This window comes from Myiozetetes cayanensis, unplaced genomic scaffold (genome assembly GCF_022539395.1).
Source record: "Myiozetetes cayanensis isolate MyiCay16 unplaced genomic scaffold, myiCay2020 scf5-8, whole genome shotgun sequence".
Classification (NCBI taxonomy): domain Eukaryota; kingdom Metazoa; phylum Chordata; class Aves; order Passeriformes; family Tyrannidae; genus Myiozetetes; species Myiozetetes cayanensis.
In genome coordinates this window covers 95,609,175-95,635,985 of record NW_026087742.1, presented here as the reverse complement: position 1 = coordinate 95,635,985, position 26,811 = coordinate 95,609,175, and the positions used below count along the sequence as shown (strand labels likewise).

At 37.2% G+C, this 26,811-nt stretch overlaps 2 protein-coding genes across 9 annotated transcripts in view; one reads left to right on the top strand and one right to left on the bottom strand.

Annotated features, from left to right (window-relative positions):
- The window catches only part of STS (steroid sulfatase), a 106,078-nt gene extending 88,313 nt beyond the window's left edge, over positions 1 to 17,765 (bottom strand). The window contains exons 1-3 of one of the 8 annotated variants that reach the window (XM_050333858.1): positions 17,460 to 17,764; positions 16,487 to 16,666; positions 5,672 to 5,947 (exon numbers count right to left, since the gene is read on the bottom strand). The gene's annotated coding sequence lies outside the window, so the exon portion shown is untranslated. Of the gene's footprint in view, positions 1 to 5,379; positions 5,419 to 5,671; positions 5,948 to 7,034; positions 8,449 to 16,486; positions 16,667 to 17,459 lie in introns of those variants that run through there. The other 7 variants (XM_050333861.1, XM_050333862.1, XM_050333859.1 and 4 more) reach the window with 7 other exon arrangements.
- Positions 17,344 to 26,811, top strand: part of PUDP (pseudouridine 5'-phosphatase) — a 68,537-nt gene continuing 59,069 nt past the window's right edge. The window contains exon 1 of the mRNA XM_050333871.1: positions 17,344 to 17,490. Coding sequence (XP_050189828.1) covers positions 17,412 to 17,490 — 79 coding nt within the window. The 5' untranslated portion in view covers positions 17,344 to 17,411. The remainder of the gene's footprint in view (positions 17,491 to 26,811) is intronic.

Below are 26,811 nucleotides of genomic sequence, written 5' to 3'. Positions count from 1 at the left end.
CCAGTTATGCACCATCCTGAGAAGGAAAAAATCTTCCCAATTGAAAAAAAAAAAAAGCCTATTATGAGTAACTAACTACTACTGACTGTCTCATGTCACTACTGACATGTGCAAAGCTGTTGACACACAGTATTATGAAGTACCTATTTTTATGTGTATGCCCATTAGAATAAGAACTTTATAATGCTGCATTAATCAATGCAATATGATGCTTACATACTTTGAGGGCTTAGCTAAACTCATCCATGATATTTAGCTTACTTAAGTTTTGAAAGATACTGAGTCAAGGTTTTTCTAATATACAGAGATGATGTGTGAAATTACTATTTTTTACACTATCTTTTTGAAGAGTATCAAATGAACATGAGGAAGAAGAATTTAAGTGCCTAAAACTTTTTGCTTCTGTGTTTATGATATACAAGAAGATTAAGACTGTACAGCTCTGCATGTCTGTGAGTCTTACACGTGGAATTAGCAGAAGAGTTTGGTTATGTGCATTTGAATTGCACCAAGATACAAATCACAGCTTCATCTCATTAACTGGGTAGAGACTCTTTACCTTTGCCTAACTATAGCCAAACCAGTCTCTTTTGAGTTTTCATTCATATTCTAAGTAGTATTTCAAAAAGTGTTTGAAAAAGAATAAAGTTTACTTACACGTCATATTGGAATGAGACACTACACTCCACTAGTACACTGTCTTCACAGGGATAGTGCACATATCTGAAGGTTGGTATCTAAGTTCAGATTGTACCAGATAGAAAAATTTAAAAAAGGCTTAATTTAGCAACTATTGATTTTATTAAAGCAGAAGTTAAGTGCCTAGATGGCCCAGAGGAAATAGGTACTCGGTGCAAACTAATCCAGATGAATTCATTCATCTCTCAGTTAGGCATTTAGTTTCAGCTAATTATCTAGGCTTCCTCTCTAATTACTAGGAAGAGACAGGCATCTTGGAAGGATGATTCATTTCTTCTTAAGATTGGTATGATGAAATTTTGAAGTGATGCCCATGACCTTTTTCCACAGAATAGAAAGCCTAAACACCTGGTTTAGACTAGACTTATATTAAAGGAATAAGGTAACATGAAATAAATCCCACCCTGATAGTGACTTGCCCGTATGTGCTCTGCATAAAATATGAAAAAATCCTTTGTGTAATAAACATGACATTTTTCAATTAGTATGATGTGCTCTATTGACCTTTCTGGTATAAGAGTTTCTTACTCTGTGAGTAATTCCACTGAAAACTGAGAACTAGGGACAATTCTTCATGAGTTTTAGTTGCAAAATTTTCCACCAAGGGATGCATTTAAGTATTTTTCTTTTTCAGATTACACAGAAATCTGATGAATATTCCATTTTACATCTTTCATTACTCTAAAGCAAAAGAGGTAAGAGTGATCACATCCAACAGTAAGGATTATTTTATAGGAATATTGGTCATACTCTGCTTGGAATCAGCTATAGCCAACACATTTTTACCTTACAATCGCAAGTTTGATCAGAGGAATAAACTTTATCTCTGACATTGTTCTAACAGAATAGAAATTACAATCCCTAGTGTTACTCAAGTTGGATGATATTTCAAGGGAGTTCTTGTCAGAGGTGATCAGTCAACAGACTGTGAGCTCAGCCTGACTGTTGCTCACACTCTCCTCCCTGCCTACTCTGCATATGGGCTACCCACACAAGGCAACCAAAACAGCCTGTGAGTAGCCAGTCATTGCTACATTCTGTTACTTCTTTCATGAGGTTCCTGTCACAGAACTAAAACCACTTTACTTCCTGACACAAGACAAGAAAAAGTCTGCATGGATACCGTTCAGCAATTCACATGGATAGTGAACATTTTGATCGTGCCACTACTCACATGCGCAGGTATCGCACATGCTCTCCTGACTCCCGTCACACCGAGGGAAATGCATTCATTCTCATCACAGAACAGTGATGCACATGCTTGTCTTGTCACATAAGAGGGAGGAGAACAGGTAGGTCAACATTTTGGCAGCCAGGGTGGTACTCCAGGAGAGGTTTTTGTGAGAAGAGACCTGGGGCTGCTCTGTGCTGGACACAGTCAGTTTCAGCCAGCTCTGCAATGGGCTCACTGCACTACACAGCTGAGCCCATCAGCCAAGCCGGTGACACCTTGGGGAAACCTTTAAGAAAAGGCAAAAAATACTGGGGGCAAGGAACACAGAGAGAAGGGTTGTGGGGAGCAGAGAGAGAGGAGGAGGAAGAAGGAACAAGAAGGCCAGAGCAGTGGGAGGTGTTCCACACTGGATCAGGTATGTCCCCAAAGGGACTGTGGCCTGTGGAGCAACAAATAGTGACAGAGGGAAAGTCAGCTAAGCACTGACTTCATCCTTGTGTGCCACCCAGTGCCTCCTTGAAGGGACTGTGCACAATGTGAAGCAGTAACACAGCAGGAGGAGATGTCTGGAGTGAAGGTGTGGAAATTAGGAAGGTGAAAGAGAGGAATCTGAAGCTGAGACTGGGAAAGTGGAAAGAAATGTGGTTTTCCTGCAAGACTAAATGGTTGTCCTTCTTTGTTGTTGTTGTTGTTTCCCAATACTCCAATCAATTAAATATTTATGCTACTTAGCAATAAATTAAGTTAAAATCCCTCAGTGGTTTTGCCCATGACAGTGATTTTCCTGTCTTTATTTCAAACCATGAGTTTTCTCACTCCCATTCCTACAAATTTTTTCCCCATCTCCCTAGGGAAGGGAGGAAGAAGTGAGTGAGAAGCTGTGTGAGTGCTTGGCTGTTAGCCAGGGACAACCCACCCATTTAAAATGAAACAGGATAAATGGATCCGATGGCAAATTACTTTCATTGATTACCAGTAGCCAAAACTTTCTTTGCTGTGATCCAATTCATCTTTAATCTAAAAGTGAACTTTTTACCAGGGGGAGAAATGGTAAAGCTTTTCAAGTAAAAAATAATTCAATTTGAGACCAACTGACTTCTGGTGGTGCCTCTGTAAGCAGGAAGCTCACAAGACATAAACAAGCAGCTTCTCCTTAATTTGCATGGGTAAGAGATATTAAAAATAAACAAGTGAGGTGGCTTATTGAAGACCAAGCTCCTTCTTCACAGTTTCTAAAACCGGAAAATCTGGTTTATGGTACTTTTGTCCTACAACTAATATTCAGGGAATGGTGTGTCCTCATTCTACAAATAGTCATGAATGTGTTCCACAACAAATTATTTGGAATTTTTTTGACAAAAATCTTCCTAGCAGGAAAAAGAAAGGATTTTAAACAACAACAAAAAAGTTGTGGGTTTTTTTGATTTTTTTAAAGTAGTAATTTAAAAATTAAATCATTCTCCTTTACTTTTACACCATAAAATGTTTGGCATTTAAGAGGTGAAACCAAATCACTTTTGTTGTTCTTTTGGGCTGAGAAATATTTTTACTGTATTATTTTGAACAGAGTTAAAAGATTAACCCCAAACTACCCAAGTTTTTGGACTCAATGCTAAATCAGAAGATAATAGAATTATCCATTCATCAGTTTTATTTTTCCCCAATTAACATGATGGTAAAAGAGCTTCAGAAATATGGGGGAGGGAGGAAAGTAGGAGGGTAAGTAATTTTCTAGCCAGCTTTAATGAAGAGATACTCCACTAGCATTATGCACTAAACAATAAAAGTACAAAAGGGTTTAAAATGAAATACAATTATTTCAAAACATATTTGAAAATAATATGTAAGGAACATAAAGTTAGGAGGTCATACAAACCAGGAAAAATATTTATCCTAGAAAGAACACTTGTACAATCAGGAAAAGAAGGACTATGAGCTGCATAGTGGCTAAATAGCTGCCTGGTTGCAAACTATACATATCAGAGTCTGCTAAAAATGTGCCAGCCAAAGGGCAAAGATATTTACCAAATAAGATGTATACATGAAACAACTTTTTATCCCAATTCAAAGGATTTGATAATTTAATAATTTCAATAAACATAGAAAGGAGTAACTGACTCTCCCATTAATTAAAAAACACAATTGTGAGTATACTTAGCTTGGCAAAATATTTGAGGGATAGAATTTAAACATCATAGGATTAGACAACAATTAAAATGAAAGTCTTAAAATGAAGGATATCTAAAATAGTAAATCATTCTAAGACTAAAAATATCTGCCTACAAGAGGAGGCTAAGTGGGTCTTCAGAGTCTGACAGAAAATAAAAATACCCCGAACAAACAGTGGAGAAATGCATATGTTGTATTACAGCAATACAGGAAAATCAGCAATTTAAGCCAGAGGTATTCAGATTCCTTCTGCCCTGTGTAAGTAGAAAACTTGTTCTTTCTCTCCCTTCATCCCTTACCCTTTCTCTAATCTTTCTTCCTCACTTTCAAAGGAACTCGATGAAACTTGTAAATTCTTGCTGTTAAAACAGAACACCATTCCTTTGCACATAGGAGCTAAGAGGCCAAACCCCACCACAACAAAATGAAAATTATCATCAGCTCAAAACTATAGCAATTCTCTTCATTTTCACCTTATTTTGTATGACATTTTAAGATCATAAAGAAATAAAAAAAATATTCAGAAAAGGCATTTTTCCATTTTCTTGTGGCACACCTTTTCCTATGATATGCCAGCATTAGCTTCCATTTAACATTTGAAAGTTTCTCAATAATAGCTTCAGGGGTCTCATTATCTTTTGGCCTGGACTGAAGCACGCTGCAAGTATTCCTGAAGCAAATAACATGCTTTTTCAATTGTATCAGAATGCTTTTTAAATAAGCTGTTAAGAACAGACATTTTCCTTTGCTTTGTGCCTTCAGGTACAACACAACCTTATGTTTTTAAAGGATGAATTCTGTTCATCAGTGAGAAAGAATTCCTTTGTCAGAAATGCATTTTTTCAGGACTAATACTTTAGTGCTATTATTAGACAATTGCTATACTAGACAACATATTCAGTTGTCTATTAGAATAATATATGAATTAGAGATGTGATGCTAAGAGTGTTTCGTAAATTACTAATCCATGTCAATAGCTTCTAATTTTCTTCATCATAGTTGTCAGTCCTGTCAGCAGTGCAGAATATAAACAACAAACAGAAAGAAAGAAAGAAGATAAAAGTAGCATTACTGACTTAGACTTCTAATTAAATTTTATAGTACTATGGATTCCTGCAGGAAGTGTGTTTGCATACACCACCATACAAACACTACTCTGGCTAGTAATATCAGAGGAAAACAGATCTGTCTGAGCTCCATACCCTAAGATCTCCTTATGATTATGGCTGATCAACAGATTCTTTAGCATTGTAGAAAAAAAGATGAGGCCATTTCTAGGTAAAATTTAAAACATTTGTCCAGGATGCCAAAAAGCCCAAACCATTGTCATTGCATACCTGAAGCAGTTCAATCTTGTGTGTTCATGGACTAGAGTGCTGTAGACAAAATTCTTGTTAAATACTTCTTAAAAAGCCATCTCAAATGTCCTGTCTTCCTCCTCTCATTCTCAACTAATTTTATTTCATTCCTTTATTTCATCCCCAAACTTCTGCTCATAAAATCAACAAGCCATCGCACAAACTCTCTCCAACCCTTATCTTACTAAACCATGCCCTACCCCATTCCAAATCCCTTCCTGCTGAAGAATCCCATTCCAACGTGCCATCGATCTAAACTCAGGTTGAATACCTTCTGGATGCAGAGGCTCAACTCCTCCAATTCTGCTTGCCCAGGAACTGCTATTCCCACTGCCACTCCAGCATTAATCACTACTCTGGATGCTGCTGCGTCTCTCTGTCTCCTCCATGACTTCCTTCCTCACAGCACAGGCTCTTCCACCTCCCAGCAGTACACGCTGCTCCCTATTGGTGACTCTGGCTCTCCCCGTGTTAAAGCAGCCTCGGCTGCTGGTCTGACAGGCTTTAACACAGGTCTGCACTTACCAAAATCCACCTGGAGAGCACCCTAGGGGCAGAAGCAAAATATATGTTTGTGAGAAAACAGGATGTGTGGAATCCATATTATTAACGAGCCATTACAAAACTGCATAGCAACCAATATTTGTGGTCAGATTCTGTTCAAACACTTGTTTTGGTTAAACAGGCTTCTCTTTCATCTTCCTTCTTCTTGTCTCAGCATGGTTGCCCAAATGCAGTTTTTCTGTTTAAGCCTGGCAGATATAACCTGTCCAGAAGTGATTATTTTTTCCTTACCTTTTCTCTTTCTCTATTATTCCTTGCCATCATCCTCTGTCTCAGAGACAGAGAGATCCTCTTATAGATACTGTCCCCTCAGCAGTTGTATTTATCCCCAGTTTACAGGTTGGATGTGTATGAGGTTACAAAGAAAAATATTAGATTTATTTAATAACTCATTGAAAGTTACAGTTAAGTCTTGTAGCCTTTCAATTTTGAATTGAATGGATTTTGTCAGATTACATATACTGCACCCAAACTGGAGTCACTTCAAAACTACAAGCTTATTTCAGAACCCACTCCCCTCCAAAACTATTCAACAATTCATTTCCATTTGATTCTTTAAACAGACTACATAATCAAAATTACATACACTTTTAACATTACTTTTTAAACAACTAGACCTTAAGTGCTATGAAAAAAACACTGCTGCACAGCTGAAAATCTTCTAGTTTATAAACAACCTCCTTTCTTTTTGTTCAAAATGCTTTCACAATTCAATGCTTATGCTCCTCTTAACCTGTTGTAGGCAGGGAATGTTTACTCCATTGCAATACCTAATAATAAAGTCCATTAGGTTACAAAATAATTTGCCACTATAAGTTGATAGTATCTCATAGACAACACTAGACGGTATTAGCAACTTTTTCTTCTTTCTTATAAAAAATACATTGCATTAGGTTAATGAGAAAAAGACAACACTGAATATGTTATTATTTCTTGTGATTGCTAATTTCCTGCCATGAAGATTTTAATTTGAGCTGTGAAAAAGTATGAACTCCAAATACACATTACCTCAATGTTTACAATTAAACTATACATAAATGACAGACTTTGGGGCAGAAAGGACATTTTACCTTGCAGCACGGAATTGTTTCAGTTTCTGATTCTAATTTTCAGACAACATGGCTGTGCACTTACTATCAGTAAATGAGTACAAAGTCCTGTCACGTGAACTGAAACAGAAGGGTGGAGGGGAAGGACAACACTGAAAAAGGCAACTTATTATACAACACCTACATGATTTCTTGATAAGACATTACTGCAGTAGTAGGAAACAATCTCAACATGTCTTCATAATGCCTATACACACATGTGTAACCAAGATGTTTGTTTCAGTTTGTTACTGATCTCCTGTTAGACTTCTTCAATGTTAGTGATTTTGCATATTTTTGGAAAACAAGGGCAGTGCCAGAATCTCAGGTACATTTTTGCCTTCTGTACACATGAAAGCATTCCTGCTGAATATCCATATAGCAACTTAGAGAAAACTGCCCTGAAACACCTTGCACAATATAATCAGATCAGGGTTTTTCATACTTTTCCATCAGAGGTACAGAAATATTTGGAGATTCTCTTTTTATAATTACCATACACTATAGCCTGTCCTGGTTTGTTCACTATGCATTGTCTTAGAAACCACATGTGCTCCCAGAAAATGACAGCTCCCAGGAAGTCCAAGCACCTTCACAGGAAAAAATCATTCATAAAACTTCAAAAAGTGCTAGCTAGTTTACCATATTATAGTTATTGTCCTCCTCACCCCAACTTTATGCATTTTGCACAGAGATTTGATCACAAAGAGAAAGATAGATGTCGAAAGATGTGTGACAAATCAGTGCTGATGAAACTTAACAGAATCCAAGCCTTACATTCTAAATATGAGATTTTACTTTTCCTCCAGGCAAAATATGAAAGCTCGCAATGACTGGGAGAAATCAAATTGAACCAACGTTTTTGAACAGCTGTCTAAATGCAAAGTTTAAATTACATTTTTCTGTGGCTCAGAAAATCAGTACAGCTTGTCCTGAGCCTTCTCCTGCATTTTTCCCTCTGTCTATTTAAAAATAACATTGTACTGTAACAACTTTGAAAGAATTTGAAATTACCAAGTTTTTCTCTGTCTCAAATATAGATAGAAAACGCTAGCCCTATCTTAAGTCTTTGAAAAACTGCACTATTGTCTTGCAGTTATTGAAAGTTATTAACAAGTATATATAAAGACAATTTTTAAAACATCTTGTCAGTGTTCCTAAAATAAATAACCAACTAGTTTTAATCCCTTTAATGATATTTTTAATCATATTTTAGAAAGCACTAAGAAAAAAACCCTTTATATGGACATAAGAAGTAGTACTAGAGATAAAACAGATGAGAAGTAACATCCACTGGCAAAACACCATTTCCTTTGTACATACACTGCAGCTCTTAAATGTGTAATAAAAACTACTTAAAATAAATTTTATTAAAACAAATTATTATTATGCAACATTCATTCAAAACCTTGTGATTATGTAAATTAGAAGAAAGTAAGGATAAAACAAGGATATGTATGACAAAATAAAGATGGACTGAATTAAAAGCAGACTTGTCTGTACTAATTAATGTGATAATTCCAGGTGTTTGATATGTAAAACCAAAATGCAGCATAGAAAGACCTATTCATTCTAACTAAAATAGTATGCAAAAAATTACAATGAGTTAATAGTGAAAAAAATAAACTTCCTCCCCTCTCCTATGAAGAATGGAGGAGTTTTCTTTGTTTAGGTTTCTTTTCCATGTTTGATTAGAAATCATTGAAGGGTGCTAAAGTGACAATTATTTGATGATTTCAACGCATAAGTAGGACTGAAAATTAAAATGCTACCAGGGAGGCTGCATTTAGTGATGGCAAACACTACTATGTTACCCAGCAATGTATTCTCCAATGATCTATGTTACTTCATGGATTATATTATCCATTTTGAACAATAGGTGTTTTTGTGGGTTTGGTTTCTTTTTTCCACATGGACATGAACACAGGTTTTTTTTCTTTCATAATTTGTTAGAAAATAATTATAAATAATTAATTATTTGCTTTTTAAGATACTTTGGATTTCTGGTCACCAAGTGGGAGACAGTATCTACCTATTTATATATTAATGTTTATATCTATAACAGAGTTCAACTCATTTAATTGGTAAAGGAAATTATTTTTTTAAATAGTGATTGGTATGAAAAAGAAGTGGAAGGATGCATGACTGAATTACTGGAATCTAGTGGAAAGGTAGAGCTGCAGTGAGGCAGAGCTTTGGTTTCAGTTCATCAAAACATTTTGCCAAAGCTTTAGAAGTTTAGTATCCAACTTACACCACTAAATGTTCATTTTCCAGGTATAGTACAGTGTCTTCGTAAAAATAAAAGATGATACAGCTGCCTTAGACTGGCTGAATGTTGGTGCACATGTAAATGCTTATACTTCCACATAAATCTGCTAATAAAAACTTGTATTTAACTTGGATTCAAATGAAATACAACAGTAACAGAGCTAAAATGGAACAAAGGGTATTTGTTAATGTCTCTTATCATAGTGAAACCAAAGGAACACAGCTAATTTCAGGAGATATTTTTGAAAGACACGTACATCTAGAATTAAAAGGTAACGGTTCTGCTGTTCTAGGGAAAAATTTGTAAAAATTGGATTACGGATCTCAGAGGACATTTACTCTGCAACAAACCTTCACTGAAAAAAGATATTTAAAGTTCATTCATTGGCTCAGTCCAAAAAATCAGTGGTAAGTTTCCCTCTGAAAATTCTGTAGCCATGTAATTATCTTGAAGGATGTAGGGGAATCATCATATAAACTTATGAAATCTGTGGATTGCAGAGGACTTTATAAAGTTCTGAGGAAGTCACAATGGCTTTTATACATGGAACTCTGTGACATAGTCTAATGGTTTAGGTGGTTTTTTTTAAATCATGGTTGTGAATAACTAGTTAAGAGTTACATATGGGAGTTTAGCTGGAAGAACATATTGGCTGTGCCATGCGTGAATAAAGATCCAGGTTTTGTAGTTGCTAGTTTTTGACTATCAAATAATACTGGTCTAAGCTACCTTGAGTCACAAACAGAACAAAAAGCAGACGAATATGCAGGTTCCCACAGTTCATCAGGTCCTTCAAGAAGCAACAATCACACAAATATTACAAAATTGCAATCGGACAAGTGTTTACTATATTTCCACCAACTTTAGAAAGCTTCAGTGCAAACATCACCCCAGAAGATGCCGGTAGAAATTCAGTGAAAAGAGTGCCATATGCTGAGTGAACCTCTAGGCTTCCTGAAGCATGTAGGCTTTCCTCCATGCTCTGCAACTCCAGAATACACCCTAACTGTACCTCATTTCATGACCACAACACAAAGTTAGTTTCGGGATGGCACATTAGGATATATAGCCATTTTAATATTAAAAGCCTTGTTAATAGCTTTTGGAAAATTGCGTTAGTCTGATTTTTCCAGATGAGAACATAATTGTTGGCGTAAAAAGGAAAAGTCAGTGAAAAACAGATTATGGACACAGGCTGTCAAATATGGTCATTAATATAACACTCATTTCCTATTGCTTGTAGCAGCCACTGGTCTAAATGACACATACAACATTTCCAAAACAGTGACACAACATTCCATCCTGTAACACAGCTTCTTGCAGATAGCTGCCTCATTAAGCTTGAAAGACAGTAGTTTTTCATACTTAAAAATGCAGAAAAATATTTCAAATGGCATGAAGAGGTGGTAAGCTCTTCATGGGCTAGAGATGTTGCCACTCATCTCTTTCAGTGAAGTATAATACGACTTCTCTAATTAGTGAGCATAGATAAAGATGTGATCCAAAACCAAAATTTTAAATTGGACAACTGGCGACAGAAGTTTTGAGCTTTTGTCTTGGTACAACATGGTGAATAACCTGAGTAATCAGCAGTAAAAATCAAACTATTGCAAAGATAGTAATTCAGTTCTTATGTTAATTCAAAGCTATTGCTTTATCTAGTACTAAGAAGGCAGCCTAATAGCAAAAGATGGCCTTCTATTTGTCACTTATAAACCCCACAGCTATAATAATGTACCCAAGTGCTGGACTTCTCTAAGGATATAGAAAACCTAAAATGCTGAAGAGGAATCAAAATGCTAAAAACTTCAGAAAGTATAACTTATGACAAAAGAATAAATGAATGAAATTTGTAAAATAGAAAAAAAGATGGAGTAAGAACACAGGATATCGTAGCAGAGCAAAGATTTAGAAAGATTTAGAAAATTTTAGGCATAATGTCTGGACAGATATTTTAAGCATATACAATTCTATCTCTAAGAATTCATCTAGATCTTGAATGTCTCTTGAGGTCTTACCTATATGTAAGTACATGAAATGGAAATCCAGGAATCTTTCAGACCTGTAGTTTCACTGTAAGCAATCATTCACCTTACAGAACTCAAGGTGAAATGTTTGAAGTACACTCAGTAAATGGAGCTAGCTGTCTTAGGGAAAAACGTCAGGGTCTCATTGGTTTGACAGCTCTGGAACTTCATTGCTTCCTTCTAGGTATCCCTAATATCTAACCTTATTCATATTTGTAAGTGGTGTTTCTTGTTTTACAAATGTTTTATGAAAACAAGTATATGTTACTGATCTGTAACATACACTTGAACATTTCTCTTGAAAGTATAATATAAGAAATGAAGTGACAGCATTTTCTCATCTATTTTATTACAATACACTGAACCTAATTCCTCAAGGTAGGTGAACGTAAGTTGAACTTAAGTGGACAACCTAAGGAAGAGACTATTTCCCCACCCAAAAATTAGTCAGTGCCCTACATGCCAGTGGTCACACAAACCTCTTTGCCATTGGCTGTCCACAACAGCACGTTCTGGAGTCTACTACCAGTGCCTGTTTGCCTATCTGTGCATGTAAGCAGGAGGGCAGGGCGGTAGCTTTGATGGGGGAAGACAAAAAAGGAATAATGACTTGGTTGGGAGGTACACTAACTCCTGCAGCCAGGGAAAAGTCCCAACTCCCCTAGTCAGGCACAGCCTATATGTCTAATACAACTCAGCTGCAACAGGGAGTCAAGAAGCCTTTGGCTAATTCTGCTTTGGCACTGCCCCCTTTACTCTCCCCACCATTTCTGCTTTCTGATCAGAGTTGTTACTTCATATGTACTAGCACAGTGTTATGGTTCCTCTGGCTAGATAGATCCAGGAGCTCAGACCACTAGAATCACTACAAAAGAAAAGAGAAGTTTGATAGCTGGCCCCTAACTGCCCCACTGCAGTACCTAGGCTGGTAGCATGCTCACCCTGATCATGTGGACATTCTGGGCTGCGTGTCACCGAGTTCAATTATTTCTACCCAACTCTTCTGGGTAGATACAAACTTAAGGGCAGGCAGCCACAGAGTAGGCTGAACATCTGAGCTCTGGAGATTCAACTCTACAGCTTGTTGCATGCTGAGTGGGGAATACACACATAAAACCTGAATCTGGAGGAGCATTACAGATCAGCAGCTTAGAGACCTTGTGACCCTGAGAATCACAACTCCTTTTCTCTCTTTTCCATCTGAAGATCTAATTACAGCAGCCTTTGAAGAGGCTGAGCCTAGGAACACAGGACTGAAAGGGACCACTGGCAGGGTGACCGCATTCAGTTTCACCTTGACTGCCGGCAACCAGGTCATAGATGACTTGCTCAGAAAGGTTCACAGAATGTGTATTCCACACGACAGTACAAATACAAAATTTTTCCTATAATCTGTAAGAATCAAACTGTAGTAAAATGAAAAAAGCATAGCCAAAAAATTCACATGCAGACAAGGAAGAAAACCAACAGCTTAACAAATATTTAAGGTTCCTTCAACAATGGGAAATTAGATAAATAAATGAAAGTTGCAAATGATCCCACATAGGAAGCCCATATCACACAGGAAAAGCAAAGCAGGATACAACACATCTTATCTGGGGATGTAATCTCATTTGCCCTAATCTTTCTGATAGTTTAAGGCTAAGCAGGACCCACCCATTAAGCACTTCAGGATTTCCATTACAATAACACTGCTAATCACCTGAACAATTTGCCCATGTGCAGCCACTTTTTTACTGAAAGATCAAAAATTACTTCAAAAAGCTAAATCCTAACACATAAAAGAATGAAGATGGTTGTAACTTTATGGAAACAAAAAAGGCCCTGAAGCATGGTATTAAGCCTTCATTTCTCACATTCATAATCTTATCAATAAATACTGCAATTGACATCTAAAAACATCATAGTATAGTTCCCTTGTTCCCTCTTCTGTGCTTGCTTGGCTTTTCTAGAATTTCACCCCTCGCTGCTGCTTAAGAACCTTTTTATAGTGCCTCATCTAAATTTATCGATGATGAACATATATCTTCTTCACTTTATTCTCCTGAAGCATCATCTTTCTTGCCTTTGCAACTAAAACACTTGTAACTGGCGGTCAATACCAAAATCTAGAAAACAGATGGCTCTCCTCCCCCTGCTTGCTTGGCTGAAAGAATACACATGATTGATTGAAAGAGGATATACTCCCTTTTGACTTATGTAATCAATAAAACATGACTTAATTCAGCAGGTGTATGGTAATATTTAATTGCCTTAAGACGAATGCTCATCTTCCCTTTTGCAGCTATGAAAATATGAACCAAAACAATAAAATTCACCCAATTCATAATCTTAGGGTGAAAGCACTGATAAGGGCTTAATTTTATGAGGGCTTATAGGCTCAAATATAGCAACTGTTGTGAATCTCAGCTGATACCTGAATTAATTCACATTTAACTCTAAGACATTCCAAGTAATTTGTTACTAATAGTGGGTTTAACAGCTGCTCATGTAAATCATGATGAAAGCTTTTAAATTACTGGATTTATTCAAGTCTTCAGATTCTTTTTTTAATATTCAAACCAAAACGGATTACAATCTGTTTATCCTCTTTGCCAAGGTGCCTGCAGAACAAGAGAAATAAAGTCAGTCATTTCTGCATGAAACACATAGGGCATGATGTTCCTATCAATGGCATAAGAAATAGGTAAGTGAATCCATGCTTCAAGCACATTATGAAATAGTGAAATAGGAAACTGCAATTATTGAGTCAACTGTATTACCTAAGAAAACACTTAAGCATATTCTGAAGCTTTTACTCTCCAGGAAAAGAACTTAATCACATAAATTTCAGTGATGTGGAAAACTTTTTCATTTCAAAGTAAAGAAAGCCCAAACAAACATACAGAGGTTAAAAAAAGGTTAGGAGGACTCTGTGCCTAAAACATTGTGTTGCATAATTAATAATCCCGTGGATATGCACCTGAATATTTTCACTCTATCTCACATGCAAGAACAATAAAATCAAACTGATTTTATCATATTATTAGATAGAGAAATTAGACTTGTTTGGGGTATGATATAGGCTACTTATAGGCAATTAACTTACAGTAAATTTAAAAACCCCGGATATCCAGATGTATATTTACCATGTATTACCATAAAATTTAAAACTCAGTAATGATTTGTTCACCTGTTTTGGTGCATGCCCAGATAGCAATTTTAATTAATTTTAAAAATGTACATGAAATTAATTGCGTTCTTCAGACTTTGCAGGATTCGAATCTACTTGCACAATTACATCTCCACTACCCATGTTCATCCTTCTCAATAAGCATATATCAGCTTTGTAGGCATGTAATTAATTATCAGTTGTCATGGTTACATTGTAACAAAGGTTACCTCCACTATGCTTCCCAAAACTCAAAAGTTGCTGAAGTCCTCATAATTCAAAACAATTTTATAATAAGTAATAAAAATAGTAGCAAACAAAAAATAAATTGCACAATTCTCAATTTCAAATACTTTTCAATCCCTCTTTAAAAAAAAAAAACAAACAACCAAGACCAAATACTACTGCTGAGAGACAAATATTTAAGACAACTCAAATAAAACTTCCATCAGCAGGATCTCTTACTTGTGCATCTAGAAAACTATGCTCCACCATGAATTAAAAGTTGCTTGGGCTTAATTTCATTCTGTTAGTAAGAACACAGTCACGCTGAATAAGCCTAAACAGGTTTACTGGGAAGATATTCCTGTGTTTAAATAAAGATATGAAGAATCAAGTAAGCCAACTTGATTACACTGATTATCACTGAAGAGCCAGAGAAAAGCAAAGCAAATTGAGGTCATCAGTCTGTCAGGTAATGTGACAGTCTTGAACTGTGAACCATACAGATTTGTACCACGGACCACCTAATCCTAAAAATGTTTGCCTTGTGTATGATACTTTAATTTTTTGGGCTTCTTTCATACAGATTGTCTTTATGACCTATTTCCACTTTAAATACTCAAAAGTTTTGCAAAAGCCTTATGTTTTCTCAGATGAAATGGTGACTTACACAACAAAAATACTATCTCCCCTTTTGAAGAGGGCATGGGAGATGGAATTGTGCTCAAACAATTAACACTTTTCTCTAATTAGAACAATGAATCAAGATACCCAACTGTTGTAGCTTTTTCTTGTTAACAAGTGTAAGTTTTACTGTGTCAGCAAATACAATTTAAGACCAGCTTTTTCGAATACTTGCTAATTAGAAAGTGGATGAATCCACCTGAGGTACAATTGTCATACAACCTCATTAGTCATCCTCTTTAAATTTTATCACAATAGCGTACACTCTTACTGCAGAAACCCATTCTTTCTTAGGACAGCACAACACTACCATTATAGGTATTGAAATTACTATTATGATTTTTTATTCCTCTTACCAGTTAGCATGTACTGTATTTTGGATTTTACCTTTTGATTGATTCTAGCTGTGCTCCCACCTAAGTGAACTACAAAGGAAACTAACACATTTGCTGTCTGAAACAAAGCTGGAATATTGACTTGTTTCACAGTGTTTATTGCAGAAACAAAACAGCTGTGGGCATTCTTAACACTCATACTGTGGGTTATAAAGAAACAAAATTATCTGGAATTGCAAGACCCATTTTCTTATACCTATGCAAGAACTTTCAGATGTCTATGCATGGAATTTTTAAAAGACATTTAAGGTAATGTGCACAGTCCTTTTCCTTGCCTACGTAGGCAGGGCCTAGGCAGCATTATCATTACAGAATGAGACAAGATGAATAAAAGAGAAAACCAATCAAAAACTCAAAAAACTTTGTTTGAAAGTCAAGTTTTATTATTAAAAAGGTACAAGTAAAGGCCAAGAATATTTTATTTGTCTTCTTATTTCCAAGATAGGAGAAGGTATGAGGAGGACTCTGTCTACATTTCACACAAATGTAGGGTGAGTATACTTTGAGGGATAGGTTTTCAGGGTAGATAAGATGCTTAAAGGGGCTAAATTAAAATTCACATATAGCTGTATGACACCTACAGTTAGGGCTTTAAAAGCCACCACTAACTTGCTAAAATGGTGATGCATTGCCAATTCAAATGAAGGCACTGTGAGAAAAAAAAGAATTGCTGCAAGGCCTACCTACAAATGAGACAGGACTTCCCCTATGAGAAGCTTCAACTAGTCACTGCCTTCACACGGAACAGCAAAGCTGTACAAATCTTCAAGCCAGTATGTCACCTTGGGAGCCTGATACAGCTCTTTTCATGTCTGCTTCTGCAACTGGTATTTCAGTGATCTTGATGCCCCACGGAGAGTTACCTGCATGAAAAGATACAAAAGGGAAGACTGATGAGTTAAGTCCCCTCCTTTCCTCACAACTGCCCAGTCAAAATCGGATGACGACGGTCCATGCAGGGAGATTTTGCTTCATCTCAACCTTCAATTAACTACTCTTGCAGTCAACAAACCGTAAGAGATGGGTTTACTCTAACCTCACAGTTCGGGTTTTTTTCCCCATTACTTTACTCTTCCCTCACAGCTTTACATAGTTTTGTGCCTTTCTGTTTATGACTCCAGTTATGACCCGCTGGTAGTATCATCCCTGTAAATCTCATTACAGACACGCAAAAGGTTAGTGAGGCAAGACTGAAGTGTCAGGTTGGGAGGAACTGCCCGGTCTCACCCGCCAGCAGCACCAGGGGGACTGGTGAATCACAGAATGGGAAAGGTTGGAAGTGACCACAGCGGGTCATCTGGTCCAACCTCCCCACGTCGAGCAGGGTCATCCCAGAGCACAAGGCACAGGACTGCATCCACACCGTTCTTTAATATCTCCAGTGAGGGAGACTCTACAACGCCTATAGGCAAGAAGCTCTGTCCTCCAACAAAATACGCCCCAGGAAGTGAAACAGACTATGCTTTATAAGCAGAAAACAGAGAGGCCCTGCTGGCCCGGCCCACGGCGCTCCCGCACCCGCTGAGTGGCCCCGGCCCCCCCGCGCCGCGCCCAGCCCGGCCTCGCCCCGCGGCAGCTCCGCTCCCGCTCGGCTGCTCCAGCCTCGCCATGTCCGCTTCCAGCTCCTCGGCGGCTGCGCTGCGCCCGGCCACTCACCTCATCTTTGACATGGACGGGCTGCTGCTGGGTGTGTAGCCTGCGCCCCTCTGCCCGCCGCGCCGTTGGCGCCGCCAGGCCCAGCCCGACCCAGCTGTCCGGGCAGCGCGGGGCCGAAGCTGCCGGCGGGCAGCCCTCGCTTCGCTTCCCTTCTTCCTCCTCCTTTTCCCTCCCCGCCTCCCGCGGCCTGAGCGGGCCAGGCTACTGCAGCTCATTCGCGGCCTCCTCGCTCCGGGCGAGCGGCCAGAGCGCCCCGGGCGGCGCTGCTAAAACCCGAATGAGGGGATTAAAGCAACAGGAAACGATCTGATTCCTTCTCCTCCTTCCGCCATCCGCTGCCTTTCGGGGGCAGATTCCGTCATGAATTAAAAGATCCGGGGCTGAGCGCGAACAGGGCGCTTGTTCGGGATGGTGGAAGGCTAAACGAGGTTTTGGGGAGAGAGGTGAGGGTCAGATTGGGCTTGGAAGACAGAGAAAAAGGATATGGAGGAAAATGGGGATCCAGCGTGTGGAGCTGAGGGAGCCCCTGGCCCAGGGCTGGAGGTGCCAGGGGTAGGACAGCGCTCGGCAGCCTTTGAGGTTATCACTGCATCTGGAAACCCCCGTGACAGTCTTCTGTCACTGTTTTTGAATCAGTAGACTGCCTACCTTGCAGGCTTATTCTGTATGTAACCTGTCTCCTCCCATGATACAGCTAGAGTGGATTTTGGGGTTTGAATCGTCATTATGACTAGGAATGTATTTAGGTCTGCTCTTAACTGTTTGCTGAATCAGGACCCTCTGCTGAGTGTCTCCTGTGGAATAATGGAGTATTTTTATAGGTGACTTGGGTTTTGAAATAGTTCATGTGGGTTATCGCACAGGAAGCAGCTTTGGATGTGGGTGAATTCTTAAAAGGTGTGAACTTTATGTGTGTGCCTTCCTTCTGCAAAATCCAAATTGTGGCAGTTTCTGGGAAGACTGGTGTGAAGTCTGATTAATTACTCTCTGTTTCCAAGAAATGTGCGCTTTCCCCTCCTTTAACAGGTGAAGATGATTCACCAACTTGTAAAACAAATACGGCATTTCCCATGCTCTCATAAATATTTTTAAGCATTTTAGAGCTATTGGGTTCTGTTTGTTTCATTTGCACTCTTAATATGCTATGCAAAACAGTGATTCAGGTTTTTTAGTTCCATTTTCTGTTTCATCACTGAAATCTCAAATAGCCTGGGGTCATATATATATACACATACATAAATATATATATACACACACATACATGTGTGTATATGTGTGTATAATGTATATATATGTAATCCTATAATCCAGAAGCAGTTATTTTAGTTTCATTCTTTTTTAGAAGTTTCAAGAAAGCTTTTTTAGTTACTACTGCTTTTTATCAGAAGTTGAAAATCTGTTTCACACAGAGAATACCTACCTGAACAGGACAATATTGGAAAGCTGTATGAGTAGTCATTGATGTGGATATGTAAGATTTCCGTACGAGTTTTATGGAATCATAGAATGTTAAGGAGTTGGAATGGACCTTAAAGTTCAACTAGTCCCAACTCCTCTGCCATGGGCAGGGACACCTCCCACTGGAACAGGTTGCTTAAGGCCTTATCCTGCCTGGCCTTGAACACTGCCAGGGTTTTAAGTGAATTCACGCACAGGTTAGGTGCTTTAGCTTTGAACAATATTCTAGGAACAAAAGACATTTTTCTCAGATGCTATCCTGTTTATATTTAGAAATTGCCTTTCTGTAACATTCCAAACAGGCAACACCAATACCAACTGAGGTTCTGAGTAATTTTTAGATCTCTAAAGTCCTGGGGTTCATACAGTGAAGAAGAATTAAAAATACTCTAGATTATGAACTGTGCCTCATACTGGGAAAGTAATTATAAAAGATCCAAAATTCTTGGACCTTAAACTTTGCCAAGATTGAGACACTTGAAGTATAAACCTATTCCTTGCTGTTACTAAATAATGTTCATTGAAGATACTAAAATGAATAACATAGATATTTTAAGAAGCTATAGAAATATGTCCAAAATTACTTCCTTTCAAAAAGTTTCGATTTGTACTGAATATTTATATATAGAAAAAATTCGGTATTGGATATTTAAAAATACACTTTTTGAAGTACCTCCATAGTTGGTTGCATTTTTCAGACTCTGAAGATTTAGCTTTTGCAATAGTTTTCACAACAAAGTAGTATCTGAAAAGGTATGTGACTATTTTTGGAAGTTTTCACCTAATATAGGTGAATATATATATATATTATAGAATATATATATAATATATATGTATATATTATAGAACAAATATAAATTGATCTATAAATGATGAAAAAAAATTGAGCACTATATTCATCTAATGTAATATGCCCTGAACTTGCTTTCTGTAACTGACATACTTGCTTCTTATTAGGGAAGGTAGGATATTTTCTGATAGAAAGCTTCCAAAACCTTCAACAGTGTAAAATCCTTAAATGAGGTCTGAGGAGCTTACAAGCTTCCCGACTTTGGAAACAATCCAAGTGTTACCCTATAGAACCTGTATCCTATACTTTAGTTGCTAAGGCTCAGCTGTATAAAAGTGTTGCCAAGTCTGATCATGGGTTATTTTATCTCCCTTCCCTCTCCTCTCCCCTCCCCTTCTCCCCCACCCCTCCCCACGTTAACATAATTGAGGCTGATTAAGTTGTCCTTGAGTTCCCACCTTGATATATCAGCTTACCTTCAACAGGGAAGTTCTTGCACCTGAATTGCCTGGGAAAGTACTTCACCCCTTTCTTTGGGAATCTTTCTATATCATTGTTTCAGAGTGCTATCTAATATCTTTTTCCAGCATGTATAATCAGTGTAATCCACCCTTCCTTTTTTTTTTTTTAATTCTCTTTCCCTTTGAGCTGTTGGATGAAGTCTTAGGGTTTTTGTCTGTTGTTCCAGTTGCCAAGAACTTACACTGGGAAGTGATGCTCTCATTTTGTAAGTAAAATATGTGAATAGCACCTCTAGACAGCTTATTATTTAATGGGTAAAATTAATTGAAGGACTTTTTTTTTTGTAGGAAACTCCAGCTGTAAGAGAAAAAACATCCTTTGTGCTAATGTACTGCAGTTACGTCCTGCTTTACTATACATAGAATATCAGAATATTCCAAGTTGGAAGGGAGCTTAAGGATCATTGAGTCCAACTCCCTGCTCCTTGCAGGACTTCGTGAAACTAAAAGGGGACTAAGAGCATGGTCCAGATACTTCTCGAACTCTTTGGTGGTGTGACTGCTGCCCTGGGAAGCCTGTTCCAGTGACTGATCACCCTCTCAGAGAATTGAACTAAACTTCCCCTAAAGCAGCTTCATTAGTTAACATAGTTGATTGGTGGTGCACTGTGTCTTATAAACCAGAGGAAAAGGAATAACTAATATTTTATTTTAGTGTACTGCTGTACTTTCTTTTTTTAAACAAAAAACAATAAACTCCCAAACCACATCAAAAAAACCCAACAAAAACAAACCCTCACCACAAAAAACCCCAGCACTTCAATTAAAGTGTTAAATTTCTAAAGTTAAACTTCTAATTGATTTCTTACAGCAAATAATATTAAATACTCAGAATAATAGATTGCTTTTTTTAAAAATGCTTTAGTCTTTTCCTACAGAAGAGTACTGCTCTAACTGCTAGTATGTAGTATAGTTAAACATATTAAACCTATTTATGTTTGTGCTTATCCAATGCACGCAGTAGAGGATTAATATATAATAATAGTAGTAATAATAATAATAAACCAGAATGAAATCTAGATATCTTTGATACCTAAATAAATCCTGTTATAGTTGTACTGTTTGATATCTGATCCTGGCATTTTAGCATATTGTAAAAACAGACAAAACCAATGCTAAAGATAAAGAAGGAAAAATCTATGTAATTTGTACAAAATACACAATTAGAGTAATGCCCCCTAGGATCTATCTGCTAAACTTACTGAATAGCTTGTATTTTCAGCTGTGACAAGTGGTTTTGTTATATAACTGTAGCCAATAGCTATCCCCACCACCAAAACACAGATAGCACTGAATATTGCCTTTGTTGATCTGTGCCTAAGCTTTTAGGGGGCTGAAATTATTTAAAATTCTCTACAAGCTGCATGTACAATATTAACCTTTCTCAACTGACAAGTGAACTTAGGAAAATGGCTGCAAAGATAAGAAGCTTCTTAGCTTTGTACTTAAAGCTGAACTAAATCTAAGCCAACATGCAGAGAACATGACACTTCAGTATAGGAAGTTTAGTCAGGTACTTATTTTTGTTTAAATTTTGCTTGGAGTGGCGAGAGGATTCCTAAAGCAGCTTCACCTTAACTCAGTCATGTTGAACTGTACGGGCACAGATGTGCCAGCTTGTTGTGACCATTTATAGAGGGATGTGAGAAGGAGTTTAGGCAACTGGGATCAGAAGTTGCTGCTTTTACAGCCGCTTTCTCTTTTGTGTGGAGACTGATATGGTCCTGTGTGCCATTGTTAAGGCATTCCTGTGTGGTTTGTAATACAGGTCATCTCTGGTCTATACTGTAGAAGAAATTAGCTTGCAGTTAAATTCATTGCAGTGTTGTGGGATCCACAAGAGTTTTGGCATGCTTTCTTTCTCCTCAGTGTTATCTACCCATTGTCACAAGGTCAGAAGTCAAAAATGTACTCTTACTTTCATTTCATTGCACAAGTTGCCTAGGAGATTGCTGTTACAAGAAAACTGGTGAGAGTTCCATGCTGGAGTTTGCTTATGTGCATGCTGTCTTATTTTACAGTGTGAATGGGAGGTTAAAACAGCTTCTTATTTCTTCTGCATCCGAGCAAATAGCACCAATTCAACTAAACATCAGTCCTCTCTAGATTGTCCTCTATTATGGCTTAAGTGCAGGAATTAATCTTCTTAGGCTATAACCTGGCAATCTTGTAAGCCTGTTTTCTGCTTCTGTGTAGTGGAAACTTGCTTTCTTGTCATTCTCCACTTCCCTCTGATTTTGGGGGAACAAAGAAGGAAGCAAAAATGCTGTCTGTCCCCTGTGTTCTGTACTTGTAATTTGTTGCAAAAACAAAGAGGTTAAGGATATTATTAGATTAAAATACCTCATAGATGCTTCATGAGCAAATTTTGGAGATAACTAAAACAACTCTTCATTGAGAGTTAACTAACCATAAACAGAGTAAATAAGATTTGTCATATGCTTGAAAGCTAACATTTTAATTTAACAGCAAGGAAAATTTTGGCAAGAACATACGAACCCAGATTCTGACTTCTGGTATTCCCATGATCGATTTACAAATTCCCCATCCACAGGGTTGCCTGTTTGTGGTTAGAATCATCCAGAATCAGAGCTTAGTTCAGTAGAACAGGGTTTTTTGTGATTTTTTTTTGTTGTTGTTGTTGGTTGGTTGGTTGGTTTTGTTTGTGTTTTGTTTGGTTTTGGGGGTTTTGTTTGGTTTTTTGTTTGGTTTTGGGTTTTTTTGTTTTGTTTTTTAATTTCTGTAGTGGTTACCACATTTCAAAATGCCATGGGCAGCATTAGCAATGCTAACTTTTTCTTCTTGAGAAATTAACCAAGGAATGCTCCCAAACTGAAAGATCCATGATTTGATTTTATTATTGTACAGAAATTACACATAAATGCAACATATTTTTGGTGCCTATTTATTAGTTACCCCTGATGCAAAGCATTGGTTTTCAAAGAAAAGAAAACACATGCTTAATAAACTAATATCAATAATTTTCCAATTTCCCTTTTAGTAATGTGGCTTTTGTTTTCTAAATGTTACACACCTTCAGTTGTATAGAGGGCCTTTAGCAAGTGAAGAGGTGTGTTTTGAAAGTGCTGGGAGTCTAAAGGTTCTGTTCAGTGGTTTTAAAGGTGCATACAGCAGTTAGCATTTATAAAAATTAGTCTCCTTCTGTGCCTAAATGCAGATTTGCAAATCTGTTTGTAGATGATAAGGATTTTATATTTGTTGGCTACGTACACTGTTTTGTGTATAAAGTTCCAATTCTTTTGCTTTGAATGTAAATAATAAGGTGTCATAAATGGAACAGCATTTCACACAAAGAAAAGAATCATAGAATTTCTCATTATAATAACACAATTTCCAGCTGCTGTATTCCAATTTTCTTTTTACTTAAGAAGAAAAACAGCATTAACAAGCATGGATTTATTATTCTGCATACTGGCAGTAGTTATACTGTGTACCATCTTTTTGTTGTAATCCATTCGTGTAGCATTGTTGTGAGTTGGCTAATTGAACTTTTGAGAGTGGAATTTTTCATGACATCTTAATTTGCATGGGGCAGTTTACCAACAAAATTTTGCTCTGTTATTTCTTTTGTTATAATTTCTCTGAGAGACAATCCTGTTCTTGAATATTGGGATTTATACTTCTAATGTAGGGGGAGGAGAGGTGTTGATGGTTGTTACTATATTTTAACTTTTTTTTTTTTCTTAAAGTGGCAACAGATTGTGATGGTGGTGATAATTTTCACAATACAATCGTTGCTCTTTTAAAGACCAGGAACTCTATTAACTAACAATACAAAATCAATTAAGCCAAATATCTTCTCTTTTCAAACTTTATTGCGTTCATAATGGACTTCTTTAGCATGAAGTAGAGACTGCTAGTGATTGTTGCTACTTTTATAATGTGTTTATATACCTGTCTGTATTGATTCTAATTTCTTTTACAAGACTACAGAGGATTATAAAAGCAAGATCATTTTTGTGTCTTACTGTGGTTCTGTCAGAAACTTCTGACCTTGATTTATGCTTTTTCTCTCCCTTGATAAGAATAAAATCAGTGTTCTGACCCAAGGTTCATGGAGGTAATGCCAACCTTTTTTACGATTTTTCTTGGGACTAAGGAGAAAACCGTCGTGTATTATCTATCTCCCTTTTTACTTCCTTTGCTTCAGTAACCAGTGAAGAATGCTTGTATCTCTCATAGGCCTTTTTTTCAATGGTTGACAATTTTTTTCTACCTTTTTTTGTGATATTTTGATTCTGGAAGGGTTGCACACCTATTGTCAGTATCAGTGTTTGCTGTCTCTATGTATGCTTTCTGTTCTAATGGAGCTTCTAATAATTTTTTATTCCTCTTGTAATGAATACCATACTCAGTAGCAGTTTGGCAATGAATTTGATGCTGTATTTTGGAAAAACCTGCATCCAAGTGGACACTACACTTTCCAAAGTACATTTTTGCTGTTGTCATATACATATAATAGCTGATTTCTTTTTAAAACGTATTCTTATTTTTCTTCCTCCTTCTATTTGGAGGTATTTGAGGTATTTTTGTAAAAGTCATCAAATCAGTCCTAGTAGACCATTTGGGTCTGATGAAACAGGTTTGTTTCTGTTCTTGAAAGATTTCCTTTGAGCACCAGTTAAGTGTCAGCATTCCATGTGTTGCTTTTTTTCTCTGCTGTTAGTTTTTGCCTCTGCTGTGTCTGTGTGTGGTTCTTTTGGAAGAGTTTTACACGCAGATTGTCTCAGGATAACACAAGGTATTTGAGAGGAAAACCCAGTTTATTATTTGTCAGTCCAGTCTTTCTGTCTAACATCCATGTAATTTACTCATGACCTTTGTCATTATATGTATGTACAGAGTTACACAGTGTCGCATTCTCCCAGCTCATTAATGCGTGTTCTCTGACCTACTGTAATCGGTCCCCATGTCACCTTTGCTCTCCAGAGGTTGGGTTCGTGCTAGTCCTTTGCAGCAGCGCTGTGCTTGCGGGTGCTGAGCAGACTGGGTTTGCTGCCAAGCAGCTCAGCCCTGGGCACTGACTGTCTGCTGTGCATAAATACGAATTCACTCAGGTTCCCTTTCACAGGGTCACCGTATACAACAAATTGCCTGCTCATGTGAGGGCATCTTTTGGAATGTCATGTCTTCAAAATGATCTTCTGCTTTAATCACTCCATTTGTGTGTAATACAAACTGACACCGACTACACATTCAAACTACTAGAATAGACCCTTATTTGATTACTGATTGGTAATAAGTGGGATAATCTTTATTGGATTGGGATGTTTTATGAGTTTAAAGCTGGTACTGGTCATTTGGGAACGTTTCTAAGCACTAGAAAAAATTTACACTAATACTGAAAGAATGGATTGAAAGATAATGTGTGTTTAGTGAAAAAAATTGGATTATAGCGTATCAGAAGGTCTGAAGTATGAGAAATTAATGGATTTAAGGTGGAACACAAGTATACTGGGACATAATTTCATTTGAATAAATTGTTCTATGGTAAAGATTTTTGTGTCTGTTTGTTTTGTAATTTACATACAGAAATCTCCTTTGACTTGTCTCTTCAGGCCAAAAGCATAGACCCACGCATGCCCATAAAGTGACATAACCATGGATAATGTCATCATTCTGCTACAAGACCATTACTGCAGAAAGGTACACCATATGAAATGGTGGGTCTTTTTATGCTAGAACTGAGTCTTATCTATAGTGTTCTGTTATTATTGGACTAACAAAATGTTATTTGCTTTATGGCTCAGGGGAGATGGAACCACAAAGAGCTTATCACAGTATAATAAATTTCTAGTCTTTAAAAATTAAAAAGAGTGTTTCGTGGGGAACATATGTCAGGAAAATGAAAGTACTTGGGCCACTAAGGTATTGTAGTATATCTAATTGCAACTCTGCTGCCTAATAACTTGCATTGTTATTATTGTGGTAGTTCATATTTTTATTATATTTATCCTTCTCCCATTTTTAATTTTAACATTTTCATTTTTCATGAATGAAGATATCTTAAGAGTAAAGAGCAAGAAGTTGTGTTGCTATTTTGGTTTTGTGTGTTCCAGAACTTTTTATGTGGCAGTTGATGGCAAATTATACAGTACTGAAAAATTTAGTTTCTTAAAATGTTGACTCAGCGTTGACTTTGCAGAGTTTACTGTTTATCATGGGTTTGCCTTTTTCAGAAAGGAAGTGAACTGTTTTCCTTTACTCTTTTGCAACTTGTCACAGAGAGAAGGTAATTAGTGTGTGCACTTGGAAACACCATAGAATAGCAAGATAAAATTAAAGTTCAAGGTTCTTAGGTTAAAAAAAAGTTTGCGTCTTTATACCACCTTTCATAATTGCCAGTTCTACTATTTTTTAATTTTAAAAAAAGTTTCAATTTTATCTACCAATTGTATTTAAAGTTTTACCTAACTTTTGACGTGTTTTAGCTGCCTACCAGTCTTCATACCTTTAGAAACAGATGCATCTTCTAATGATCTCACACTGGATTACTGCAAAATTTATGTGTGCTGTGAGCTGTCACACACAACCTTCCCTGCCCAGGCTGGGCCCTGAACTG